Source organism: Seriola dumerili, unplaced genomic scaffold (assembly GCF_002260705.1).
Source record: "Seriola dumerili isolate Sdu_G_001 unplaced genomic scaffold, Sdu_1.0 BDQW01000088.1, whole genome shotgun sequence".
In the NCBI taxonomy this organism is placed as follows: Eukaryota; Metazoa; Chordata; class Actinopteri; order Carangiformes; family Carangidae; genus Seriola; species Seriola dumerili.
The window spans coordinates 3,561,981-3,587,567 of record NW_019174343.1 but is presented as its reverse complement, the minus strand read 5'-3'; the positions used below and the strand labels follow the sequence as shown (position 1 = coordinate 3,587,567).

Below are 25,587 nucleotides of genomic sequence, written 5' to 3'. Positions count from 1 at the left end.
TAAAAAGTTCAGCCTGGCCTAATTGTGCAGTCTGTACTGATAGAAGAACACTGGGGGTCCCAGCACTTGCTGAGGGGGAATGGCTTCCATGTAAATTATGTTTGATAAATGGACATTGTTACTTTGTTTGAAGCCCCACAAAGCCATGTAGTGACAAGAAATGAACTAGCAGGACCAGGACCGATATTGTGTGTATATACATATATATATGTGATGGTAATGATGGTATCACCCCTTGGACTTTGCTGTTCACTCTTCCATTTTTTGATCTCCATGTTTCTTTACTTCTCATGATTTGAACTTCATTCTTGCCCATGTTGCCAACTCACCAAGGATCCACTTTGTTTGTACATGGAATAGTAATTCATTTTTTAAAATGATATCCTTAGAGGAGTTCATCTCCTGTAGAAACCTAAAAGTGTTTGTGTTGTCTTTTCATGATTAAAACCTCTCTAAATGTAAAGTGTTTGAGAGTTTCCTCTCTCCAAAACTCTTGTTTGATATTTTCCTGTTTGTACAGCAGTTTCTTTGCAGTGGAGCATGAGGAAAAACTGGGATCCATCTCTATTAGTCTTGTTATGCAAAAAAGGAAGTCAGAGGAATAAAAAACAAACACGAAGCTAATTTGATATAAGTATGGCTGCAGACTTTAATGTGCACAAACTGATCAGTATTATGCACATTGTGTGATTTTCAGTTATATACTTGATAAAATTAGATATAATATCAGACTTAGCATCATGCCAATGGTCTTAACACTAAAAGAGATTCTGGGACTGATGGTTGGTGGAGTTGTGCAGATTAAATGTGAGCGCTATGGTAAAATATGCCTGGTACTCCGTTACAGTGACTGCCTGTTTTTCCCAGACAAAGTAGAGTGTTGAGCCATGGCCAGAGTGTGTGCATACATGCTAATGTGTGTCATTACTCATCCATCAGAGAAATCTATTGGCATTTATACAGAATCTCCCAAGCTCATATCTCCTCCCCTCAGGCGTGCTACACACTGAGCTCGAGGAATACATGGCAGAGAAGCCCCCTTTTTCATCCGAGAGAGAAATCTCGATCTGCCTTTGAAAAGAGCATCTGCCACTGTGCATGCTACACCATTCCTCTTCGTGAATGAAACACCACGGGGTAATAGTGTGGAACCTTCTGTGGGATTTTCTTGAATGTAGCTGATATGTCTCAGCTATTAATGATCAATCTGATCACATTTTGGCCGCAATAGTTTGAAGGTGTTGTAACCATCCTTTATTTGTGAAGTGTATTAGATAAGCCTTCAGTGGTTTCTTAAGAGGATGAGCCAGTGGAGCAAGCGGCCCTAAATAACTGCTTCCTCATGCGTAGCCATGCACATCAGGATTAGGTTGATCAACATGAGAGACAAACATTGCCTGTCTCTCTTCTCTCAGGAGTAGATTTAACACATAGTGGGGATGTATGATAATTCCCCAATTCCTGATACCGTACACTGTTATGTTATAGGTAAATGTGTGCTCCAGCAATATTTTTGCATGTAAATGTAAAGGAATAGTTGGGTAATAGTTATCTTGGGTAATAGTTCTTTATTTTGCTTCCTTTATTTTGGAATGTCATGAGAAGAGCCTAGAGTCTTGGTTGCTGGATATTTGTTGTTGAGTTTTTTTTTCACGTGTTTCCATGGCCTGTTTTTACATTTGCAATTTCAAATTGTGCATTAAACAAGTTAATGGAAACACACCAACTGGCTGTTGTTTAAATCAAGAAATAGTTGCAGTACATTAGTCACTCATACCATAATGCGGTCTTTCTACATTTCTGTCCACGTAAGGGCTAGAATAATTGTATCATTATGATATAATCATATTTTATTATTCTTGAGGTAATTATTTTGTTCAAATCAAGGGCAGTGCAGGCTATTTCACAGGCTATTAAAATGTGTTATTATAATTCATTTGAACCCAATAGATGCTAAATAGGAACACTCAAAGACCTCCAGGAGCAATCACAGTGGTAAGAAATAGGATTGAAATAGAAGGACCTGCACTTATGTGTAAACTTTTATTGTGATATGGTCATATCTCCATCTAAGTGACAATAATAATCAATTTTACTTAATAACACACAAATCATTGCATTGTTTTGTCCATACATCTTTCAAACATCCACAGTGTAGGTTGATAAAAGTATGTGAACCCCAAGAGTAGTGACATTAACAAAAGATAATTGGAGTCAGGAGTTAGCAAACTGCTAATGCATGCCTCACAAAAAAGAGACGTCAGACTGCTGTCAGCTGCTGCTTTGCATAAAGCTGGGAAGGGTTACAAAGAAATCTCAGAAGAGTTCGGATATTCATCACTATACAGTCTATAAATAAAGTTGATTTAGTTCTGTGGCTACTCTCCCTAGAGGTGAGCGCACAGCTAATATGACTCTAAAGATACAACACAGAACGCTCAATGAGACAAAAAAAGAGCCTCAGAGTAACAAATAAAAGCTGGTTAATTTCTTTGTTCATGAGTCTACCATATGTAAGTCATGGTGCATGGAGCATCTTGTCTATGGCAAGACACCAAGGGGGGAGCTCTCCAAAGAAAAGACATCACTACTATATGTATGCTAACCTGAAATTTACCAAACAGCACTTTGACTCTCCACAACACTACTGGGAAAATGTTTTGTTTTAGCAAGGCAGCCCTATCTATGATGGAGCTGCTTTGCTGCCTCAGGGCCTGGACAGCTCACCATCATCAAAGGGAAAATGAATTTATCAAGGTATCCTACAGGATAATGTCAGAGTGGCTGTCCACAAGCTGGTTGATGCAGCAGGACAATAACCCTAAACATCAAAGTAAATCTACTACAGAATAACTTCAAACAAAGAAAATCCACCTGTTGGAGTGGTCCAGTCAGAGTCCAGACTTAACAGAGATGCTGGGGAGTGACCTCAGAGAGCCGCTCGCAACACACATCCCAAGAATACGGCTGAACTGAAGCAGCTCTGTGAAAAGGAATGGTCGAGAATTCCTCTGAAAGCACTTTTGCTGTCAACGAAGATTCGACCAGTTATTTAACCCAAGAGTTCGACCAGCACTGACAAAAGATTGTAACTGTTTGTGTGTTGTTAGTTTAAACAGATTGTGTTTGTCTATAGTTGCGACTTACATCAAGATCAAATTTTATGATACATCTTATGATTTATTAATTCCAAAGAGTTCATATACTTTTTTCTTGCCATTGTGTGTAATGTCTGTTTTTGTGTATGTAAATGAAGAAACTCTGTATGTGCCCTAGATAATTGGAGGTCAGTTTTTCAAATTCGACAGCCAGAACCTGCCTTTGGTAATGACGCACAGTATTTGAAGTGTTTTATCCAAGTCTGTGAAGAGCAACATCTGAATGCATTGCCTCGGGGCATATTTCTCATTTCATAAAGAAATTGTTTATTTGTTTCTGTTCTTTAATGAACATGAATCAATTTGAGGTCGCTGCAAAAACCACTTGATTGTTGTTGCATTGTGTGGCTTATGTGGCTTATTTTCTTTCATAAATGGAAATCTTGATATCTTGATATGAACTGATATATTGTTTTCTCCACAGGCAGGAAAATTAGCTGTTGAACGAGGGTGGGCCGTAAATGTAGGTAAGTCAATCTCCAGCGCAGACAATGATATAAACACATAAACAGACACTCATCTGTTACTGTCAGTGTCCAACTCTGTCTCCTCCATGATACATTTATACAACACAGTTTTTTTTTGTTTTTTTTTGCCAAAAACATCTGTGAGAAAATGTAGTTGCTGTCTGGATTATGTTAACTGGCAGTGGTTTCTCCAATCTAAAGCAAGTCATTGGGAGGACTTTAGGGTAGGGATAGACCGATATGGTTCTTTCATATTTGGAACCGATATGCCAACACAAAACTACTGCTGTGTAAGAACACTCACCATGGCGTCCGGGTGTTTCTATTATTTTGTCCACCCCATTTATATCAATGAGAGTAGCTAAATAATAGAAGCACCTCTGTATAATGTAATACAGCTCCAAACACGACATCCTCCATGATGATCATACAGTTGAATCAACAGCTGTCAGGGAGGAGTTACTGCAGGACTGTTGTATTAGACTACATTACATTTAACTAGATGTTCCTTATAAACTGACAACTGAGTGTATATTAGTAACTATCAGTTGTATGCACAGAGTGCAAAGAGCCTGACTGCATTAATTGGTTGATTTCGGTGCAGTTCTCACCTGGGAACTGATTCACCTGGCAGCCTAAAGATGCTCTTTAATTTAATAGTTTTATCATATATTATTATTATCACCATATAAGATGTTTTCCCCCTCCCCCTTTTAAAATGTAACACATTTACTCAGAAACATTTTAGCTGTCTCACTTTGTACTTTTATCTGAGAACATTTTTACATAGTGATTTTACTTCCACTGTAGTAAAATGTCTTTTCAGTAACAGTAGTCAGTGACTGTTTACATGCTGACGTGCTGAGGTCAGTGTAGTGTCTCATCTCCAGTCAGTTTCTGTTACTGCTAGAGTTTACCGCTGCTCTGTCTGAACACAGTTAATGTTTCTGTTTTCTTAATCACAGAGTCTAACTACCTGCTGTACATTTAAACTTACTTAGTGTAAGTTTCTGCTCCAGCACCCAGAGCTCTCTGCTGCTTTTAGAGACTTCCACTAATTCATCAGTTGTTTACATGATATTCAGATGCTAGTTACTTTAGCTTAGCAGTTAGCAATGGCTTCTCTTGCTCCATCTTGCTCTCTCTCTCTCTCTCTCTCTCTCTCTCTCTCTCTCTCTCTCTCTCTGTGTGTCTTGGACCAACAGATGAACTTGTTCATCAGGGTGTGGTGTTGTAACAGCTTCACTGATGTCTGCTGTCTTGCCTTCGACACACAGCTCCGCTCGTTAAACGCAGCTGCTCTAGTCTGTGACCGTCTGTGTACAGCAGCCTTCAGTGTGATAGGCTATTACCCGTGACCAATCCAATCCACTGGATTACTATCACCCCAGTACTGACATCAGGTATCAACCTACGTTAATGTAGTTTCTTGTAGCTGATATACTGATTTTAAATAAGGGAAAGAGAACAGTGGCATCGGATGGGTATTCATTACCTGCAAATACACAGGTATCAGCATACCTGTGTATTTTCCTCTTAATTTGTCCAAGGAAACTATCCTGACCCTGACTGACAAGTTAGCAGAATTACTGAGCCTTCCCACGTTAAGAAACCACAGCACCTCAGTTCTGCTTTAGGTCTGACCTGTGCTGAGATTTTATGTGTTGTTACGTTCTTCACTGAATTTCCCCGGCAGAGTTTCCTCATCCTTGTAGATGGCAAACATCTCACTCAGAGTGAGTGGATCTGAGTGGTCTGATGTGGTTGCTTGGTCAACCGTGTTTTTTGAATCTGAATAAAAAAAATCTTTATATATCCAGAATTTACGGCAAATTAAGCAGGCTTTATACTCTGTCCGAGGTACTTGTCAGATGTCACACCTGTCAGAACTTTTTAAAACCCACTTCACGCCGTGATTGGCCAGCTTTGCAGAGGAATCGAGGATTGTACTTATCTCTGTAGCTCTCTTTTTTGTTAGACAATTATTTATGGCACTTTTCATGTGAACAACCAAGTGCAGCACCGTGAATGTCTTCTAGGGGAGACCAGCTCAAAATGAACTGAAATGATATCACATCTGTCTATGACAGCTTTTCACTCTGACTTCCTATTTGGATCAGGATGAAAAACAGCACATCTTTGAACTAGTTCTGAAGCCATAAACCAGCCCTGAGTCCCACTTAAGACGACTAGAGAGCTTTGTGCTACAGATACAGTAAAGTTAGATGTCAGATGTAGACATCAGTTAGATGGATAAGTCTATAGATGTCTATCAGATAGATGTTGGATGGAACTGTCTTGTTATTGATCATCTGACTGACTATTAGTCATATCTGAACTATAGTCAAAGTCTGTCTTTGTGAAATTGGCCCCAGGAAGACTAGGAGAGATTAACATCAACCCTCTTAGAGAATATCACACAGAGACACAAACTGTCCAATTATGAACCCAAACTTCCACCATTATTATTCCAAACCCCACATTCAGAATGGGCTTTCACTCCTAACCTCATTTACAGGTTTTTTAATAAAAGGGTTGCTATGTATATTTTATTTGATTTATGTTATTTTACATTAGAAATAGTTGTAAACAGTATTATATTGATCTAATATTGATCAAATTTGACTGACAGTGACCTCGAAACCCACCACGTGTAAGATTCTTAGTGTTCCCACTAAACCCTGCCCACTTTAAACCAGTGAAAAAGCACAGAGAAAAAAACTGAAATACAGAAATATCTCATGTAAATGAACAAAAACTGTTATTTGAAAACTCTATGTTTGTGTAGGAGCTCATCACTGATTAAATGTAGGACCACTTCATTTAATATAGAAACTAGAAACCATGTGACCTGATGGGATCACACCGGCCGCGATGAGTACTCAGTTGTCACTTAATGCTGCATGAGTACTTAATACTTATGGGTCAGACCACACACAACTTCAAACTACACACCTGTAAAATTTTGTGACTGTCTCTTACACGATTGTGATGCTATCGTGTTGACAAAATCTGTCCACAGACTGACACACATATAAACACTTGTGAAAGTACTCAGCCTCTGTGGTAGTTCCTGCTTCTGCTGGCGTCTTCAGGACCACAGCCAAGCTGCTGTGGCTGCTAATAAAACTCTATCAGCAGAACTTTTACTTTTCAGTTGTATTTATTGAAATATGTTAGTTGCTGTAAGAGTCGGACTCCTCCTACTTCCTCAGTTTTTTGTCAGTCCCACATAGTAGCCCAGTCTTTTCCACATTGAAGGCTTCTTTGTTGTTGTGTGGAGATTTTCTTTGGGGACACTTGCCTCTTCCTGGAGCTCGTGGGCCTGTGACTCAGGGACAGGCTCCTCCTCCTGCTCTGGAACCTCCACCTTCAGCTTGGCAGTTTCCTTCCCAAGGTCCTGAGTGTCTTTGTCCTCAGCCTTGATGTTAGCTGAGACTACAGTGTTGGTTGAAGTTAGCTCTTTGGCTCGTGGTCTGAGATCCTCCAGCTCTTTGTTAAATGACCTCTCCCCCTCTGAGGTGGCTGTCTGCAGGATTTGGACCTCCACCACTATTTTCTGTTGCGACTCGTCCCCAGTGCCCCTCAGCTGTCCGACAAGGTCCGGCTTTTCTGCATGAAGTTCATGCAGCTTCAGTTGTTTCTGAAGGGTGTCATTTCTTTCTCTTTCATGCTTAAGCTCAGTTTCATACTTGAAGCTGATCGTGTTGTATGAAACTTGAATTTGCTCAAGTTCTTGTTGAAGAGCTGCATTCTCATCTTTCTCCACCTTGCATTCAACTTTCAGTGCTTCCAGTTCTTTCAGCATCTCCTGGTTTTTCCTCTCAACCTCGTCTTGAGCAGACTTCACTTTGCCATGGAGCTCTTGCATCTTTTCCAGCTCTTTCTGTATGCTCGTCCTCTCCTCACCCATATATTTTGTCACCATGCTCATTTGGCGATAAAGCACATTCTTCATACCGTGGTTATGTTGTCTCATGATTGCCTCTAGTGCCACCATGCCTTCCACATGTTTGAGTCTTCGTTGAAGGGCATCACACTCTCTCCTGGCACTCTCCAGAGCTGTGTCCATCTCCTCCACCTGTTGGTGGAGACATTTTATTTCTTTTTTCTGGTCCTCCATTGTGACAGAAAGCTCTTTGGCCTTTTCTTCCTGTTCAGCCAAACACCAGCGGTTGTTGTTTGTCCTTCAGTTTTGTTGATGGATTCAACTTACTGTGTCACTTCGATGAAGAGTTCCTGTTGCTACCATGCATCTGATGTATATTTACTTTTGATTTGTCTCCAGAGAAACTGGAGAGAATGGAGAATGGTTTAAAATGTCAAAGATGGAATGAATACCACATTCTCTTCATCCCTGTCTACATTTTTGAAAAATTACATTACAAAAAATAAACAAAGTCTTTTACAAAAGCAAAACTTTTTTAGTGCAGGGTATAATGGGGTAGAGGACTGATAACATACCAGAGGCGATGAAGTAGATAGAATTAGTAATCACATAAACTATAGAAGCCTTGCTTACTCAACTATTGTATTTTTGTTGTCATGACAACCTCACCAAAACATTGAGCATATGGAATAAAAAAATAGCTTTTCTCTTTTAAAATTGATCTGTACACATACTATAACCTAGAAAAGTGGGTTTCCTTTTTTATGTGTCCGCGCCAGTGACAGCCAGGGCCAGAGGCTTTATATTCTCAGGCTGTCCGTTCCATTCTCACGAACTCCAATTTCTCAGTCACACCTTGACGGATTTTCTTCAAATTTGGCACAAACGTTCACTTGGTGAGCTGATTAGATTTTGGTGGTCAAAGGTCAAAGGTCAAGGTCACGGTAACCTCACTAAACACGGTTTTGGCCTCTTAAATGTGGTAACTCAGGACCACCTTGAGGAAATTTGCTTAGATTTGCAACAAACATTCACTTGGACTCAAAGATGAACTAATTAGATTTTGATGGACAAAGGTTCAAAGTTCACGGTGATCTCACGTTCTTGTGAATGCAGTAGCCTATATATCAGGAACGTCTAGAGGGAAAATTAATCACTTCTGTCACACTGTGACCTCATGAAACAGGGTTTAGGCCATAACTCACAAATTAATTCACTATTTATGAAACAATTGAACTCAAATGTTTATAACAATAAAATGTGTAAATGATGACATTTTATAACCAAATAGTGGAAGGTGAACTTCACTGTGACATCATAATGTTCTGCAAAAACACTTCTGGCCATTATTCAGTGCTGTAACTCAGGAATTAGAGATTGTGACAATATTTGCTGCAACTTGGCTGGTAGGTGGAGAGATACAACCGTGAGGTGGTGATTCTAGTTCATTTCAACCTGAGAACATATTCTGTGATTTGGGCTAAACCAACCATGGACAGGTAACATGCAGGGAAAATGCACCAAAATGCAGTTTGTGTGCACAATCAAAATGTCATGAGAGCCATGACAGTGGAGCCATGTTTTGAAAATACAAACGCAAAGACAACGCATTGTTCCTTTATTTTTTACAATATTCATATTACAGGAATTTGGGGCCAGTGCAACTCACCCCTTCAAATAAATGAAGTAAACTTCTACATGTGTGAGTCTGGACCTTGGTGTTGATACTGAGTGAACCCACCCAAGAAGAAGTGACAGAACTGTGACTCTGGAGTCCTGGATTAGGTTCCACCAGCTATTCATAAATCCATTACTGAGTTTGTGTGTGATGTCCTTTTCAAGTTCTTATTAACAACAAGCTAGTTTCAAGCCGTTGACTTTCTTAATCAGGCATTAGCTCATAAATACTTCAGTATTGTGCAAGTCAGTCTCTAGGAAACCTCTGTAGTGCCGTCCAATCAAGGGAAACCGCTGGTGTAACTTGGCTCCTGAGGTTCAAATCCTCCATTCCACATATAATTATATTAAGGCCAATAAAACACTCCGTAAACTTCAGGAAAGACTGTGGCTTTGGTTAGATATTGAAAAAGTCATCATCTGACTCGTGCCTCAATTCAGTATTCACATTTAGTGGAATACTTCCTTTCCATAATATCACGTCAACCAAGAGATTAGAGTTGCCAAGAAGCTGAAAAACACTGAAAGTTTTGTATGTTTTGTAGATCTACTATGTATGAATAGTGTTGTGGTCAATATAAATGCTCCTGCCATCCATTCAGCATTTCTTCATTTTTCTTACACAACATGCTAAATAATAAGTTAGCTGCATGTGAATCTCATGTTGACGGGACAGAGTTGTATTAAACGATGTGCCATTGCATTATGAAAAACTATTGACATTGAATTTGAATGTCTGATGTTTTTTCATCCAGATCCCACAGTTTTAACAGTCGTCAGATATTAGCATTAGCACTACTCACTCTCTGGAAGTCTGCAAAGGTCAGGAGGCTCAAGAGGCTCTAATCTGTGCTGTCATGCTAACACAGCCTGCATCTCCTCCTTAAAACTGAACCGTGGGCTTGATACTATTTGTTCCTCTCAGTCAGAGAACGTACCTTTACCTTTAGAAAACTGCCCTTGCTGATGTAATTTTCACCACCTAAACATCTGTCTGTGCATTTACACAAGTGCTGATTATCAGTGTGATTTGCCAGGTTTGATACAGTTGATAATAGTGTCAGTTGTCCACCAGTGCACAGGTGTCCTTGGGCATATAGATGATTTCAGAATTTAAACTTTCCATAGAGGGCAGTGTACTATTTGGAAAAACATAGTGATACAAAAATATCTTTAAATTGATGTTGATACCATCTTTGCTTGGGGTGGAGGTTGTTGCTGTTGTTGCTGCCATGAGTGGCTGGGCTGACTGAATAAGAGGGTCTTTGGCTGAAAAACCAGGGTCAGCCTTTATCCCTCCCTCCCAGTGTGTGCCAAGCAGGGAACAAAAAAAGCCCCATCAGGTTGTAACTTTGCACCTCCTGCTTACTCAGCTACTTCACACCTTCTGTTGATGAATCAGGGGAAAAAAAATCTTCCTGCATCAATAAACAGGATTTTAATAAAGATATAAAGAAAATATCCGATGCGCCTGACATCTGTGTATTGTGTGTCTCAACATTATGAAGATGTAGAATCTTTAGAGAAATGATGCAGTAAATGATAATCTTATCTCACCCATTGCCTTACCAGCCTTTATTAATATTCTACCCGACAGTATAGTTTAATGGACAGGGCAGATGGGACTCTAACTCTTATCCTGAATGAGTGGCTATCATCCCAATTTCATAGTGTTTCTCTCCATCGCTGTACATTGCTGCTTAAGTAGCAATTGAACAGTCCCATTCTGGTGTCAATACAACCATTGTTGTGCTACAGGGCCATTTTTATAAGTGGCGATAAATTCAATAACAGCCTATTTTAAATCACCAATGGTCATTGTGAATAATAGACTGCTCAGATGTGCAGTGACCTGCTCAGCTTGTCTAATGGCCCTGACACTGAGCTAGTGAATTTTCTGTTTCCCAGGAGGAGGCTTCCACCACTGCTCCAGTGACAGGGGAGGGGGCTTTTGTGCCTACGCGGACATCACTCTGGCCATCAAAGTAAGACTGATGTTTACAGGTTAAGTTCATTGGAAACATTCACACTTATTAGATTAAAGTGAGATTATGTAACTTTTGAAAGAAGTAACACTTAATATACTCAATACACACGGGAGGTTTGCTGCTACAGCCTTCATGCTCTGGTGTGACTCGTAACTTATGGTGGTTGATGATACTGTAGCTAATGTAAGCAATTTTTTTTTTTTTTTTTTTTTTTTTTTTTGCTGCATGGCCAGAATCAAACAGAAGAAGGAGAAAAAAGAGAAACGAATAGAGAGCAAAGTGCTTTACACTGGATGCAGCACATTCATTCTTACCCTGATCATTTTTAGTGCAGAGTCCAAGATCTTAAACCTTGTCTATGTAACATTTCCACTAGAGGAACATGAGAGAAACACAACCATGAACTTACCAAGGTAATCGAACCAGGAAACACCTGAGAACTGAACTAGTAATACAAGCTGGAATAGATCAGATGAACTGATAAAGACTGAGGGGAAGACAAAAACTTTAACACACAAGGGAGGCAAGGCTAATTAGGAACAGGTGAAATCAGGGCGGGGGAGACAATTAAAAGAGTAGGGAAAAAAAAAAGACAGGAAATAAAGCAATCATTCACATAATAGGAAATATATACACTAACACCTGTTTTATCCTTTAAGCTTCATTGGACCTGGTGGCTCAAATTATAAAAGAGTAATTTCAGAGTCATTTTATAGCCTTTTGGTTTGGGATTCTATTTGGAGGAAAGCCTTTATAGATCACAACCAAAAAAAGGATTGCCTGAAATATCTCCCATGCAGCTGTACCCTGTTATACTCTAAGTAAGAGTTAGAAAGAGATCAAACTGCTTTCTTCAAAAGTTGAGTATCAGTGTAACCAGGTTATTGTGGACGTTTCTGAGTTTCCATTTAAATGTAATTCTGTCTCAGAAGTAAAAGTTTTACTTTGGAATCCCTCAGTGAGAATCTGAGCTGTGATATGTGTTAACTGTGTTGTCTTCAGAGAGAAAGCAAATATTTTCTCATTCATCCCTCAGTTTCTGTTCGAGAGAGTGGAAGGCATCTCCAGGGCTACCATCATCGATCTGGATGCTCATCAGGTGAGCCAATACCATTACCTCTTTCTGTGTCAATGTGAATTGCTGCTTAGGAGCTGACATTGATGAAACACACACACACACACACACACACACACACACACACACACACACACACACACACACACAGCCCTTTTTAACAACAACACCAATCAATGAGGCTCCCTGTGGGTCAAATTGGCCCTTACTGTCATATTTAGTGAAGTGCATCTAAAAACATCTCCCCCTGGCAAACAGCTGAGTGCATACAGGCTTTGGGTAATATTGGAATCACTGGGACATCTACTGTAATGTCAGCGACCTGTTTGTTTGAGCTTATTGACACAGTGATGTGTGTGTTCGAAATATCTTTTCATTTGATATGATTCTAAACACATTATTCCTCTTTCAAACTGTGCTGTAAATGTGCTGCAGTACCAATTTTGCTATATTATTCATTTTTTATGTGACTTGTAGATTCATCACCTCTTAAAAATAATATTCATTGAACTTAATGACATCAGCTGAGCTAGTACAGAATCAGTCAGTGTGCAGTGATTTACAGTTGGACACAGCCTTACCTGACCTGACAACACAAAACTGTCATTTAGCATGCTCTTTCTCATGTTTATAGTAGTAACACATTTGATTTGAACAGTCAGTTGTCCAATTTGACTATTTCCCATATTCTTTGTGTATCCATTTAATTATTGTGAGAATACACTAAAGGTTTAAAATAAAAAATCTCCAATGCAGCAATATAAATCAATGTTTTTCTATTTGGCAAAAACAAAAAGAGTTGTGTTGTGTTTAATTCAGTCTGAACTACAAATTCAAGTGTTTCAGCCTCATTGCTGCTGGTTCAGGATCTTAGAATGTCATTTCTGTCCTTTTTGTGACTGGAATAAAGTCACTATATTATTTTTCATTCCTGTATTCACTATGGAAACTCTTTCTCAACTACCAGCAGCTCAGAAGTAAGTAGTTCACTTAGAGCCATGTTGCGGCTTCTAACTGTTGTTGTAGTTTGTGAATTCAGTCCACAAAAAAAAAAAAAAGAAATATAATACATGTTGCTGGTTGTTATTAGCAAATAATGCTACAACAACGCAGTAATCTTAAACCTGTTCCTTGTTCAGAAGCCTGTTTTTGCAGAGTGACAGCTAGAAGCAGGATTTGACGGATGGCTGAGTGGTTGCAGGAGAAGGCCTGTAGTGGTGCAGCACAAAGCCTCTTCCCCTGAGATCATTGTATATGTATTATTTAGACGTTATAAGCTAGAGGTCGACCAATAAAGGACGATATAATAACGATTGTTTGGAGGAGGAAAGAGCTCCCCACTAGAGTTGTTCAGGTTATTATCAGGAGTTAATCACATGCACACAGATCTGTTGAGCAAATCCCTCAAATGATCAGATTTGGCCGTTAGCCCATAGTTGCACCAGGCTCTCACTTTTGGCTAGCCAAATTCTACCGACCATGCTTGCTAGCAAAACAGAGACAGCATGCGTTCGGCACAGCAGCAGTTATCATCAGCATTAATGATACCACAGTATAATCAACGAACTTATCATGCTCATAAATTACGAATAAAGCTGCCTTATATAAAGTTCCCCAAAAGTTAGTTTAAAGTACACAGTGACATTAACTTATCTACACTGATGGAGCAGCTGTCAGAGGCAATTTGGGGTTCAGTATCTTGCCCAAGTCACAGCTTCCTTTTTGCTGCGTATCTTGTTAATCAGGTCACTGTTGGTGGACTGAGCTCACCCCAGCTGTAGATAACTATGACTCAACATTTTTGGAAGTCTGATTATCATATTTTAGTCTTACCTTGTGTTTTCGACATGATGACTTGTATCCAGCACCAATTAGCCCTGAGAACTGTATTAACATTGATGACGTCTCAAGGTTCCCGAGGTCTATGGCTGTATTCCAGAAATAGAGCTTTATTCATTTTGAGCTATGGCTCATTGGTCATGATGTGCCTTTACCTATTGACAAGAAGGGGATCAATACAGATGCGGAGTAAATAATTCATGAAGAAGAACAAAAGAGCAAATCTGCATGAGGGCATGGATACTGGCCTGAAGTGGCCCTCTCAGCAGATAATTGGACAGAGAGAAAATATTAGGGATATGCAGTAAAATCCTAATTACGACCCTGAAACACGACACTTAAAGTGCTCTTATTCTCACATAAATTGAGGTTACGACCTAAAGGGCTGAGTTACTTTTCACCCAGTCAACAACAAAACCGTAGTGATCAATTTTAGGTTTGGTTTATAACAAGCTCGACTGGAGGCCTGATGCGAAGCCATATATACAGCCGTAGGAGCCGTATATACATTGTGAGCTGTGTGCATGTGATAAGGTTCTCTCACAAGCTTTTTATGAGTCTAATGCATTTTTATAGACCCTCCACTGATATATGGAGCACCTCACTAAATAAAGAGAGACAATGATAGCTGACCTGTCTGTTGACACTGGGTGAACAATATAAACACCACTACTACTTTAACTGTTTGTGTATTGACTCACCTCTGTGGAACATTATGAGGTGGTGTTGATGTAGTGAACTGTATTATATAAGAAAGTGTTTCTAATATTTTGTCCACATTATTTTACTTGTGGATCAGTGACAAAATAAATGAGAATAAATGAGAATCATAACGAATGCTGGTAGTTCCACAGAGGGCACAAGTGCTTACTTTGGTAGATTGCTGTTAATAATAATAATAAAAGTCTTTATTGTCCACGGATGTGGAACTTTGCCTTTGGCTTCACCGCCTGGTTAAAACACATCATTGTAACTCACAAACAATAAATACAATAATAAAATGACACCACATGCACAGTAAAGACAACAACACTGGACATGATTCTAGTGTGAATGATGCTTACGAGTTCAACAAAGTTATTTGGTATAAAGGATTTTGTGTAAACGTTCTTTTGCGGCATTGCTACTGCGGCTCTGTGGCCTCTTCCCGAGGGCAGTTTTCTGAATTCTTTAAAAAGGGGATGAACAGGATCAGACACAATTTGTCGAGCTGTCTGTATCACCTGCAGTCTGTATATACGACCACGCTCACCACCACCAAAACACCAAATGAGGGAGTTCTAGAGACCTGGAGAATCCATGCCAACAGTACTGAAGCTCTACTGGAGGCTCGTACTGACCAAACATCTTTCTAAGATGCTAAATGCTTAATAAATGGAATAATGTAACATATTAGAAACACTCACGAATTACAGCCTCAAAAATGATCATGGAATTGGATTAACAAAAGTTTTTAACTATTATACTAATATTTTCTGTGTCTGTGTCAACCATCTGTCTGCCTGTTGTGGCACAGCAGTAATTAACATGCCTGTATTGAGAATTAGAATTTTGAGTTGACGCTGGTGCACAATGGTCTCTATTTTGGTTTGCCATGTGCTTGTAGTTCCTGCTTTTACATGTGCATAGATTTATAGATACTTAGTAGTTCTTAATAATATTACTAATGCTTCTTCAATTCACCGCACCATTGCTTTGCATCAAGCCACCCTCCATTTCCATCACTCTTCTCGTCTTTCCAGTCCATTTAATTTTCTAAATAGGTTAGATTTTGAGGCTACATCCTCACCACTTTGTTTTAATTTTGAAATGCATCTCTTTTGTAACGTTTACTCCTGGCGTCCACACTACTCCAGAGTTTTCGAGGGCGCCTAAAGCAGAGACTTCTGGAAACACCGCTGACACTGTTTTAGTTTGAAAACTTATGTTGTAGTCTAGAAAAATTGAGACCTTTGGAAACTATGACACAGAGTCCCACGGTTGCTCCCTGATTGGGTCTCATCACCCTACTACTACCAGAGTTGTTGTTTTTGCTAGCAGCTGCTCAGTTAAATTCTGCATTTTAACGCGGCAGCTGTCCCTGCTGTTCCTCGTTCAGAGTATAGTTTGCAACTAAACAACTGCGGAGTTGACGATCAGCTTCCTGTTTACAGCGGCTCGCACATGCCCACTGTACGTGAATGATCATGTATGTGTGTTTTCAGATGTGATTTTATGGACGGAGAATGTTTTCGTTTTAAAATGCTGTTTTCAAATGAAAACGCCATGTTGTTATCCTGCGGGGACACAGCTACACAAAAGTGCAATGTTTTAGGGGCAGCTCTAGTGAATATCTATATATACGTCAGTCAAGCCTACAAACATTATCTGTCTCTTTATTCAGTATTCCCAATATGTCTGTCTAGAAATGTGTTATTCCCACTGAGTTCAAATTGACATTGATAATAAATTACCATCTATACTGTACATGTCTAGAGAAAAATAGATGAAAAAGAAATGTTCTCTTTTTTTGTCTTTTGATTATGTTTTGTTAAGTAGTGATAGATGGTGCTATCACTTGATACAGATGTTTGAACTTGGGAAGGGAGACTTATCTGTTTTTAAGAACAGAAGGAGAGGCCTGTTTGAAGGCTGCAGTGAAGACTTTCGGCTGACACTAACAAATGGCAGTGAAAAGCAATCTTTTATTGTACAGTACAGTATGTGGGGAGAGGATAAGACTAATAAGACTGCAGGCAGGCAGCAGGAGCTCAGGCAGCATATAAGCTGATTTATAGTCTCAGGCTGTCTTTCAGAGAGGGAGCTGAGCATTCACGTACATGTTGATTCAGTCATTGTCTAAAGTAAGCCTATATCAGCCCTCAGTGTGATATGAGTTTGCTGGTTTATCCATATATTACAAACTGAAGCTTAATGCAAAACTCACAGTGATCTATACCCTTTACATAGACTACAGATGTGCTGTATAAAGGTTTTATTAAACAGTCGTGCTATCAGTCACATTCATCACATTTAACTTTTTTCTCATTATGTGTTCTCTCTTTTTTGACAAATGAATTGGACTGATATACGAGTGTAGGGAGGTGGAGAGAGAGTGTGTGTAACCACGACTGTAGAAAAGCAAACAAAAAGAACAATTACACTTAATGTAGGGTTGGGCAATATGGTCTATAAGTAATATCACAATATTTTGAAATCTCCTCTATAGAGCTTCATAAATGCATGATTTAACCCTTGGATGCATAAAGAGACACACCATCATGCTTCACTGCTGCTTTGTGTGATCTGCAGCATTGATTCCCAAACTGTGGGGCGCGGCCCTCCGGTGTGCTGCGAAGGTATTGCAGGTGGGCCGCCAAGTCATTTGCAAAACAGTACAGTTCTGGTGAAAAAGTATGAGTATAAGAAAATGAAAATATCAAAACTGTTTTTAAATGATTTAAATGATTTGCTGACGGACCCCACTTCTACTGGTTTGCTATCTCAGTCTGATTGTGCTAAAATATCACATCCATGGCAAAAACCGGAAAATCAAAATGGAGAGCCGTTTGGCAACAGGAAGAATTAAAAGGACAGAGATTTGAGAGGCAGATGGTCAACTGACAAGTGACCTCTCCCCCGTCAAACAAAAAAGAAACAGCTGACGCCCTTTTTGAGTTACGTGATGAGGTGCGGGTGTTTTTTCTGGACACAAAGTTTGAACTGGCACATGGCCTCAGAGATTTTGAGTGGTTGGCTGCTTCGGGTTACCTGGCCGATATTTTCAGCCACTTAAATGGACTTAACCTCGGCCTCCAGGGAACAGAAGTGAACATGTTCAATGTCCAGAATAATGTCGAAGTGACCATTAGAAAACTGGAGCTGTGGGTTAAGAGAGTCGACCATTCAAATTATGACTCATTTGAAAATCGGTCAGATATTGTGACAAAGGAACAGATTCAGCTTCCAATCACCGTGACCAAAGAGCACCTGCAAGGTTTGAAGACCTAGCCGAGCGAATATTTTTATACAGTTGGATAGAAAACCCCTTCGCCAGACACAGTGACAAGGCCCTCGCAACCCTGAGCGCGAGAGAGCGAGACAGCGGATCTCTCCTACGACACCGCATTGAAACTGGTTTTCTCACAGAAGTACGTGACAAACATCCGGCTTCATGTTGCATCTGAGTATCCCGATCTGTCCGACAGAGATGTGAGATTTCTAACGCATTTCCAGAAAAAGTACCTCTGTGAGACGGGATGTTCTGCGCTTGTGGCATTAAAAACTAAATATAGAGGGGGCGTCGAGTAGCTCAGTTGGATGAGCATCCGCCCCATGTGTAGAGGCTACAGTCCTCGCTGCAGATGGCCCTGGTTCAAGCCCTTAGCTGCATGTCATTCCCCCTCTCTCTCCCTCCCCATTTCCTGTCTCTCTCTACTGCACTATCAATAAAGGCACAAAAAGCCCGAAAAAATAAATTAAAAAAAAAAAAACTAAATATAGAAATAAACTGAATGTTGAGCCAGACATCTAGCATTTGGTGGCCGCTATGCAATATTAGCCGTTTCATTAGGTGAGTCAACATAATGTTGACCTATTGTTGAACCCATCCACTGCAGCTTTATAATTATCAATAAGTACGAGTGCAATGTTTTAATTTGTTTTGTTGCAATTGTTGCTTTACTTATCGAAATATTTTTCTTCTGGTTATGCCTACAGGCTGAATTTACTGTATACTCACATTGAATTTCAGTCTGTTTGTAGGCCATGTAGTCATTTTTAATGAATCAGCTGTGGATACGTGTCGGGGACGGAAGCCCCTGTATGAGCCAGCAGTGGATGCTGCATATAGCGCAAAACACAAACACATACTGTCTTTCTATGTGGGGAGTGGGAGGGAAATCCACAATGGACTGTTGTTTTGAAAACCATGCAGTCTTCATATTGTTAGCAGTTTTATAAAAAGCCACAAGTAAGAGTGCAATGTTTTCATTTTGTTTCTTTGCAATAATGGCTGTTGCTTGTATTTAAGTTTGCTCTGGCTATGCCCATACTGAATTTACAGCATATGTAGACCTACATTGGTTTAATGTGTGTTTATAGGCCTGTCGATTTATTTCTCATTTGTTGAATGATACCGTTATATAATTCGTAATAATTGATTCGTTAATCAGCCTATTGCAGACAGCCCGTTTAATGTAGTGCTGATGGACAGCTCCTTGAAAACTCTATAATACTGAAAGTGACATGTTTCAGATGTTGTGTTATTGACTGTGGAGCTTTCGACATGTTTCCCCTGCTTTCTGCGGCATGTTTGCCCGTTATTATTACAATAAAAAGTGCCCTGAGAACCCATTAGGCCATTTGGCCTCCTCTTGTTTTGGGGTCGCATGTGGGCTGTCAACATTTTCGACATTTTCAAGTGGGCCGTGAGTTGGAAAAGGTTGGAAACCACTCATCTAGTGATTTGGTATCTCGCCTGTTTTTCACTTGTGACCAGCAGCTACCAGCAATAAATAGACACGGAGATATTTGTTGATAGTCATACTGATATGATACCAGCAACATTATATATAACTGACACCTTTCACTAGCCTATAGTTTCAATGTCTGGACTTCTTATATGAATACTGATATGAATATGACACAGACATGAAAAAAGAAAGTATATATATATATATATATACATATATATACAGTCTATATACAGTATATATATACATTTATTTATATATATTTTTAACCAATTTAGTAACTGCATGGAGAGACAGAATAGACCACATGTACTAGACGGTCATAGCAGAAACCCAATGTTGTTCATAATTGTATTATGTTGATAATTTAACAGGGGGAAGGGCAGTGTTTTACCAGTGCACTCTCTTTAAATAAAGGCGCACGTTGTGTTCCAATACCGTTTCTTTTCTGAACCAGTTCGTCTGCCTCCATCTACAGTTACCGTTTCTAAACACGGATAAACTCGCTTTGGCGCTTCACTTTTTTTTTCACTTTTCATTTCCCTCTGCTCCAGATACAAACACACACACCTCCTCACCTACGTCACACATGCGGAGAGCGTTATGGATGGGAGGGGGAGTGTGTCTGTGAGAGGGAGATAGCGAGAGGAGTGAAACGCCAGAGAGAACTTCATGCCAGAATCTTAAAACAATTACTTGACATTTTATGATGATATTGTCATTTACTACAGCGCACGTGAAACAAACTGCGATACATCCAGTATATTCCATATATCACCCACCCCTAACTTAATGTATAGTGAAAAGGCAACAACATGAACTGATAAACAAAAGAACCACAAGGTTTGACATCTGCCATCATGATATTATCATAGTTCTGTTATTAACACGATTTCAATATTTCATTTTTAGAATATCACAGTTCATCAATACCAGTTTATTGCAAGACTGCTAATTTAAAGAGTGGCAAGTTAGTGAATGTGATAGATGACAAAATCACATCATACCCATGCCCTGAAATATAAGTTGTACAGGATTGATTTTACTTGCAAACATTCACACTAGCAACATTAACTTTACCATAGCTTGCAAGCTGCTAAAATCAGGTGTTCCCAAGTAGGGGTGGTACAAAATATTGATGCACAAATACACTGTATTACTTCCACTTGCGATACTTTACCGTATGCGTTATGAGAGTCCCTACGCCTCGTGCTGGTGCTTATCAAATGAATCGCACTGAAGAAGAAGAAACTCAGAGGGGGAATATGGCGGACACCGTGGAAAGAAGTGAAAACAAATCAGAGAGGCATCGTAATCTTTCAAGTTGAAGGTCTGGGCCGACTTTGGTTTAATTTTATCATGTACAGCACTTTGGTTCCTTCTGGTTGTTTTTTAAAGTGCTTTATAAATAAAGCTGGATTGGATTGGATTGGATAAAACACCTAAATGTGTGTTTTTTGTAGTAAACTAAAACTTTAAACTTAATTTACACAGATTGAAAAGATTTTATGAAGCACAGTTGAATCTTGAATGCTTTCTCACAGCTCTGCCTTTTGCCAGTTTATGGATATTTTACATTGGAATGACGGCACACGTGGTCATGGATGAGATGTAGTCAGTGTATGTGTCTGTGTGTTAAACGAAGCTAATCTTAGACTCTGCACTTTGTTGTACATCTTTTCATCTCTGACACCACAAGGCAGTGAATGAATACATGACTCCTGATTTTTGCCTTTTTAGGGAATTTTTTCTTCTTCAGTTACAAAGATAGTGTGATGTATCATAGATGATTGTTTAGCAATGTATCGAATATTGCAGAATCGTGATACCGTTGTTGTCATGGGCAATGTATTGTGACAGTATCACATTGTCAGCTACTCTGTGATACCCAAGTATGCAGATCAGCACCATCACTTATTGATGATCAATTTACATGTATACTCAGTCAGTACTGGTAATGATAATCATGTCATTTACATTTTTGTCAAGAATCATTTCTATTATGAGGAAGTGTGCTCAGTAGAGCTCAGACCTCCACCAAGGAGGTGTATTGACTCTTATTAGATGCTGTTTAATAAGTGGTATATGGTTGAAAATTTAAAGTCAACTATCAAAGAAATCTGACATTAATGCATAATATCATGTATAATGATATGATGATGACACTATGGCTTTGATCCAATTATTTACAATAATCCAATTATTAATGTTATAAATGTACTGATTCATTGTCCAACACACACCTACATGTATGAAAAAACAAACAAACAAGAAAACACTTCATCAGTTTTAATGGGCATGAAAATAAGACATTAACTGTAAATCTGGCACGTCATGGTGATGAGGTTCAAACCCAGGATTGTTTGCCCGCACACTACAGTAGTGCACTAAAGTACAAAGGACTCAATACACCACCTTTGTAAAGATCTGTGCTCTGCTGAGTGTGTGTTCTATTTACTCAAATTAGATTTAGAAATGAATGAAAAGTTAATTAGAACAGGCTCTTAGTATCATTTCAGTTTCAGTATTGAGATGTTTAGGATGTTTAGGTATCATATCAAAGTCATCATTTTAGTATCATGACAACTCTAACACCTCACATGTGAAGTGGAACCAGCCACACATTAGAAAACATTAGATTTTTTATTTTTTTTTGCTTGCATAGCATTCAACAATGGATTATACACTCACTTGGGCATGATGTTCAGCTGACACCAAATTGCCTGGCTTGTCCCATACATCCTCCTTTCCATTCAGTAATACCAGGCTTGGCACAATGCCTAATCTCCTTCTGACAGCAGCCAGACACATTGGGTGACAAATTGAGGGAAGGAAATGAAAAGTGATGAAGTAGCCATGACTTTTTTATTAAGTATTTTAACATTTAATGCCTACAGATGACAAGACTATTTATCCCTCATCTGGTGCTGTCAGTCAGCGCAGTGCATCTCCGGTAAACTAATGGGTCCTTGTGACACCTGTGTAGACCATGGCACAGTTAAGAAATGCTGCAAAAAAAAAAGGCAGAGACAGCATCAAAGTGCTGAATGAAAGATGTGGCTCCGCTGTGTTACAGGGAAATGGACACGAACGCGACTTCATGGATGACAGGCGAGTGTTCATCATGGATATGTATAATCGCTACATATATCCTGGGGATGGATACGCAAAAAGTGAGTGAAAGCACTTTCTTCTCAACCTTTTTTTTTTTTTTTACCTTAAATATCATAGTAATTAAATTAATTAATATCTTCAGACGGGTTCTTCTGCTTCTCGTGAACTTGTGTACTTAAATGTGATGCATCTGGTGACAAAATAAGCTCTCTGTTCCCCTGATGCCTTGTTGGCGGTTGAGGTAGGAACAGAGCGGGCAGCCTCCTCCAGCTCCAGCCCCTAGATGTCACTCAGTGCCATTTCAATTATTTAGTGATTTCCCTCAGCACTACCACTCACTCTATTAGCTCGCAGCAGAAAAACTTCCAGGCTGTGCAACACCATTATCATGGCTTTTACACTATTGAACATGTTAATACATTAAAGCTGTTCTGACAGGGATCGCATGTTAGCATTTTACCCTAATTTATACAGTACTCTGGAGACGAGACGTCGCAGTCCTGCCTTTAAAATGCTCCCCATCCTTCAGCTGTCTTCTTCTATGCAATTAATTGAATTCTTGACATTTTATAATCGGTCCCTCCCGTAATGAAGTGAAATAAATGTACACTCTGGCTTTTTTAAGATAAAAAATTCTGCTTCATATGTTATGTATTTCGTTGTACCTTCTAACACCAAAGCTTACAATTATTGACACTTTTTTCCTTCAAGTCTATAAAACTAGCAGGATGAGACTTGAAAAACTACCAAAAACTCTGTTCTACATGCGTTTGCATTGCTCCTGCTTTTGCAGCTTAATTGTTTGAACTTTGAAACATGAAGTTCTCCTAATTAACCTTTTTCATCATTTGCATTAATTATGGAAATGTACATACTAATTAATTAAAGCACAAATGCACTATTGCATATCTGAGCATTCTGTAGAAAAGAAACTCAATTAACTACCTGAACTTCATACATATAGGAATTCAGTTATCAGAAATTGTTTTGCCTGCTCGTGCTAAAAGAAATTCAGTTGCATGTAACACTGTAGCAATTACCAGTCTGTATGTGAGGCCTGTGGATTGAGCTCAACATTACTACTACTGTTTCATAACAGTTGCTTTATTGGTGGCAGCTATGTTCCGTGGCTTCGTGCTGTGGCTCTTGAATGTGTTATTTTTCTGTCTTTCAGGAGCCATAAAGAGGAAGGTAGAGCTGGACTGGGGCACTGAAGACTCTGAGTATCTTCAGAAAGTAGAGCTCCACTCCGAGGGAGCTCTGAATGAGGTCCGACCTGACATCATTGTCTATAATGCAGGGACAGACATCTTGGATGGGGACCCACTTGGAGGACTCTCCATATCACCACAGGTACTGTACCTGCTGCGTCAACACCTCTCTAAAACTGTGTCAACAGACACTGAACATTATAATCTTAACGAAGGTCGAGGACTTATCGCAGGACTGTTGGATTAGACTGCATTAGGTAAAAAGGTTCCTGAACATTGCACCATGGAAGTGACACCAATCTGTAGCATTTGTGTATTACAATGCACCTATTAGATAATTCTTAGCAGAACATCATTAGTGTACATCCTTCTTTACTCCTTCAAATTCTAGGAAGGCTAACATCAACTATTTTTATCTACTCTGCTGTAATGGCAGGAAAGATGTCTGAATATAGAACTGGCAGGCTCAGCTGGGTCAGGTCACGTGAGTAGTTCATGAAGCTAATTTGTCAGAAAATATGAAAGCATACTGAGAGCTGATCCGAATGAGCCAAATCTGGATTTATTACTTTCTGCGTGCAGAGATTTCTGGCCAGTGATCTGGCAAATTCCACAAAAACAATAAAGCACATAAGGTGAAGTGGAGATAATACTGATGTGTGTTGCAGAGCTAATTTGTCACTGGCGCTGGTAAATGGCCTTGAAAAGAAAAAGTTGCTGCAGCTTTAATAATTGGTATTTAAAGTTCTGAACGTGAGTTTCTGCCATGCCTAACAATGTTTAAAATCAGCCCTCGTGCTACAAATTGCTCCACAATAAATGACACGAGCCGTCCCGCTCTCAATCCCTAGACAAATGGGGGTGTGTGTGTTTCTTTTCAGTCCCTCCCATATGTGTCGCCCTGAGAGGCTTAGTGCTCCACAGTGGAACAGGGCGATATAGGAACAATCAGTCCTCTTCCAGGCCTCCCCTCCCTCCTCAGGGGAGCAAGGCAGCGTAGATAGAAATGTTAGCCAGCAGCTAAACAGAAATCACAGAAATTAGCAGCACTGTCTGAAGCCGTGGACAAACTGACAGCTTGTATTTCCTCTTCTTTGCCAGGGCATTGTAAAGAGAGATGAGATTGTGTTCAGGGCTGCAAGGAGACGGGGCATCCCTATACTCATGGTAACATCTGGGGGATACCAGAAAAAAACAGCCCGCATCATCGCCGACTCCATTCTCAACTTACACCAGCAGGGCCTGATTGGAGCAGAGGCTCTGGAGGGGGAGGGGTCATCATCTCTGGTGACCAGTATGATGTGCAGCTCTGGACCTGCAGGATCAACATTCACTGCTGTCTGAGGGGCATTAACACTCACAGGTGTGGCCTCCACAGCTGTGACATATGATGGCAGTGAATTAACTTTATATTGTGCAGTGATTGTGTGAAAGCAGCAATGATATTGTGAGGAATGTTTGTTATTTTGTTTGTGTGTGTGTGTGTGTGTGTGTGTGTGTGTGTGTGTGTGTGTGTGTGTGTGTGTGTGTGTGTGTGTGTGTGTGTTAACGAGCTTTGTGAAGTTGGCACTTCATGAAAGGGAATAATCATTCAAAGAGAAAAGTTGTACTGAAACAATAGCGCTCTCTTGACTACAGCAGATTTACATAAGCTCTCACATGCGACAGAAAGAGTATTTAGATTTGAATCCGTGGGAGAATGAAGGGTTTATGTTT

General features: G+C 39.7%; 1 protein-coding gene across 1 annotated transcript in view; it reads left to right on the top strand.

The window, feature by feature from the left end:
- The window catches only part of hdac11 (histone deacetylase 11), a 30,468-nt gene extending 5,120 nt beyond the window's left edge, over nt 1-25,348 (top strand). Inside the window, exons 6-11 of the mRNA XM_022744771.1 lie at nt 3,583-3,625; nt 11,100-11,176; nt 12,216-12,278; nt 22,623-22,719; nt 23,835-24,013; nt 24,973-25,348. Of these exons, the coding sequence (XP_022600492.1) occupies nt 3,583-3,625; nt 11,100-11,176; nt 12,216-12,278; nt 22,623-22,719; nt 23,835-24,013; nt 24,973-25,215 (702 nt within the window). The 3' untranslated portion in view covers nt 25,216-25,348. The remainder of the gene's footprint in view (nt 1-3,582; nt 3,626-11,099; nt 11,177-12,215; nt 12,279-22,622; nt 22,720-23,834; nt 24,014-24,972) is intronic.
- Nucleotides 25,349-25,587: the final 239 nt, after the last annotated feature.